The sequence below is a fragment of the Diaphorina citri genome, unplaced genomic scaffold, assembly GCF_000475195.1.
Source record: "Diaphorina citri unplaced genomic scaffold, Diaci psyllid genome assembly version 1.1 scaffold9, whole genome shotgun sequence".
In the NCBI taxonomy this organism is placed as follows: domain Eukaryota; kingdom Metazoa; phylum Arthropoda; class Insecta; order Hemiptera; family Psyllidae; genus Diaphorina; species Diaphorina citri.
This window is the reverse complement of record NW_007377448.1, coordinates 1-2588: the sequence shown is the minus strand read 5'-3', so window position 1 is coordinate 2588 and position 2588 is coordinate 1. Positions and strand designations below refer to the sequence as shown.

Here is a 2588-nt window from a genome sequence, read left to right as displayed (position 1 = left end):
GGCCGGGCCCCCTCAGCCCCAATTTTTTGGAGTCTGACGTACAGTAAAGGAGAAAAATGGAGCTCGAGGGGGGGCCCTTTGCCCTCTCCCTAAATACGGCCCGGCTCGTTTTGATTGTGTTTCTTGTTGTTTCTCAATTCATTGAATAATCAGGTAGGTATCTATTTGAATAACTCGATGAAAAAGAAAGATTTTTAGTTGTGTTCAGCATGAATGGTTGTCAAAAATGTTGATTTCACTTCAACTTTAACCACAAACCTCCAGATTCGAAGTCCACGGTGCTAACCACCGTATTCAATGTACCTACATTGGTAGGTAGATATATGTAAGTATCTACTTGAATAATGCCAGATCTGCAGAGCTGCTCTGAACCAGAAGGTAACACAAACCACCAAACCAGACTAACATTTGATAGAGGGAACTGTAACTGCTGAGGTCTTATCGTTAAGGTCTTTCATCGTCTCGAAATCGAAGAAAGTAAGAAAGACATAATACTAGAAAGCAGCTGTTCCGAGACTGAACCTTATCCGTTCAGATTAAAATACGCCCTGGGCTGGAATCGAACCCGCGACCTAACGCTTACAAGGCAGACGCGCTACCCTCCAAGCTAACTAGGCTGACTGGATCTAGTAATCAGGTCTCATTAGTTTAGAAGCGCCTTCAAAAAACAGCCAAAGTACCAGATACAATGTGCTGTACATAAAACAACATTATACAACGCCTTCTTTCTGTTTTGACGCAATGTGCAGTACTCTGATTTGAATTTCATGAAGCGGGAAATTTGAAATTTTGAAATTCAAATATTTTCAACTTTTGAGATATTTTGAAGCAAAATGTCTGGAAAAATGTTAAATAACTCTTTTTATTCAGAGGTTTTGCTAAGTTTCCCTTGTATGTAGATTCAGAAAGTGTTTATCTGTATCACAGTTCTCTAGAACCATCCGAATTCTTCTGGGAATAAGTCTACCATGCTGATATCCAAAGTGAAGAGGATCTCTAAAATCCAAAGCTCCTTTCTCCAAAGACACTTGTGTACTAAGGCTAAAGCTGATAAGGAAAAGAAGAATGTGTACTCACACACTGTCAACTTACCATCTACTCAGTTTCCCCTGTGGGTAAAGCCTCAGGATAGAGCTAAGCTGGACGAGAAAATACACAGGGTAAGGCTAAAAATCGGAGTGGAAAGCAAAGAGCATAGAGCTTTTTGCTCTCAGTTCTTTGGGGTTTGAAGCTGTCACTTCCCTCTATCACCACTTGTTTCTACCTGCTCTTTGTGCTAAGCTCTCTCTGCTCCTTTCTGTTTTTAGTTCACAGGACACAGGAACTCACAATCACAGAAAGACTCTTGCACAAGCCCACTTGCACAATATTTACTGCTTTTTGACACTTTTTCCCTCCCTCTAGATTCTAGAATACATCTCACTCTATTTACAAGACCTTTTTAAGAACATACCTGATCTCTCAGTCAGTTAATATGAGGATATTTATTTTTGTCTTTATTTTCAGGAGTGTGGGTTCTCAGAATTATACTCTTGGCAAAGAGAGGCACTGAACGGCAAGCCTGAATTCATCCTCCACGATGGTCCTCCGTATGCTAACGGAACTCCACACATTGGACATGCTGTTAATAAAATTCTAAAGGACATTACACTGCGGAGTAATCTCCTGCAGGGAAAACGGGTGCATTATGTGCCCGGGTGGGATTGCCATGGTCTTCCTATTGAACTGAAGGCAATCACCTCTAAAGACAAGCTATTGTCTCCACTTGACATTAGGAAGAAAGGTAAAATGAATTCAGGGACTGTGGTATGATTTTGTTTTACTTGTAAGAGGTTTGCATGAGGTTTTCTAGTCCAAAAAAAAACTGTACCTACCAAGGAGCACTTGGAAAAAAAGGTAAATTACCTACTATGGTCAATTTTAATTTTGGAGGACAAGAGACTTCTAAATGAATACTGTAATCCTTATTTTGGTAGACTTGGAAGGAATTACAGATAGTTATAGTTAGTTTTATCTGTCACCTGATTTCAGCTAGAAACTTTGCACTAGAAACCATCAATACACAGAAGGCTGAGTTTGAATCCTGGGGAGTTCTTGCCGATTGGGAACACAATTGTTATCACACTTTTGACAAGGAATATGTTAAGAATCAGCTATGCCAGTTTTATAACCTCTATAAGCAGGTAATAAGCCAATAATGAGATTCAAAATTTCAAATTAACATTTACCTCTTTAACTTATTTTGCCCTGTATGTAATAGGACTACATACTTGGTCTTTGGCAAGAGTGTAAAAGAGTTGAGTCCACCCCCATGGCACAGTGGATAAGAGCAACTGGCACTCAGTCTGGGAGTGGGTTTGAATCCCAGTCCAATTTTGAGTTCAAAAAGTGGTGTATTTCCTGGATAAAGCTTTTGAAAAATGACGACCCATCTCACATAATATTTTTTTCTCATCTTTCTTTCAGGATTACATTTACCGAGACTTGAAGCCAGTTTATTGGTCACCATCATCCAGGTAAATTACTTTTTATTTTCTACTAGGTAACCTCCTAGGTAAGTAGGTAGGTATAAATAGTTTTTTTTTTTT

At 39.3% G+C, this 2588-nt stretch overlaps 1 protein-coding gene across 1 annotated transcript; it reads left to right on the top strand.

Annotated features, from left to right (window-relative positions):
• Window positions 1-816: 816 nt before the first annotated feature.
• On the top strand, window positions 817-2516 carry LOC103505269 (isoleucine--tRNA ligase, mitochondrial-like; the record flags this gene model as incomplete). Its single annotated transcript, XM_008469595.3, has 4 exons — window positions 817-1160; window positions 1507-1783; window positions 2032-2183; window positions 2467-2516. Coding segments are annotated over exons 1-4 (671 nt in total), but the record flags the coding sequence as incomplete, so codon positions are not given.
• Between the last annotated feature and the right edge of the window lie 72 nt (window positions 2517-2588).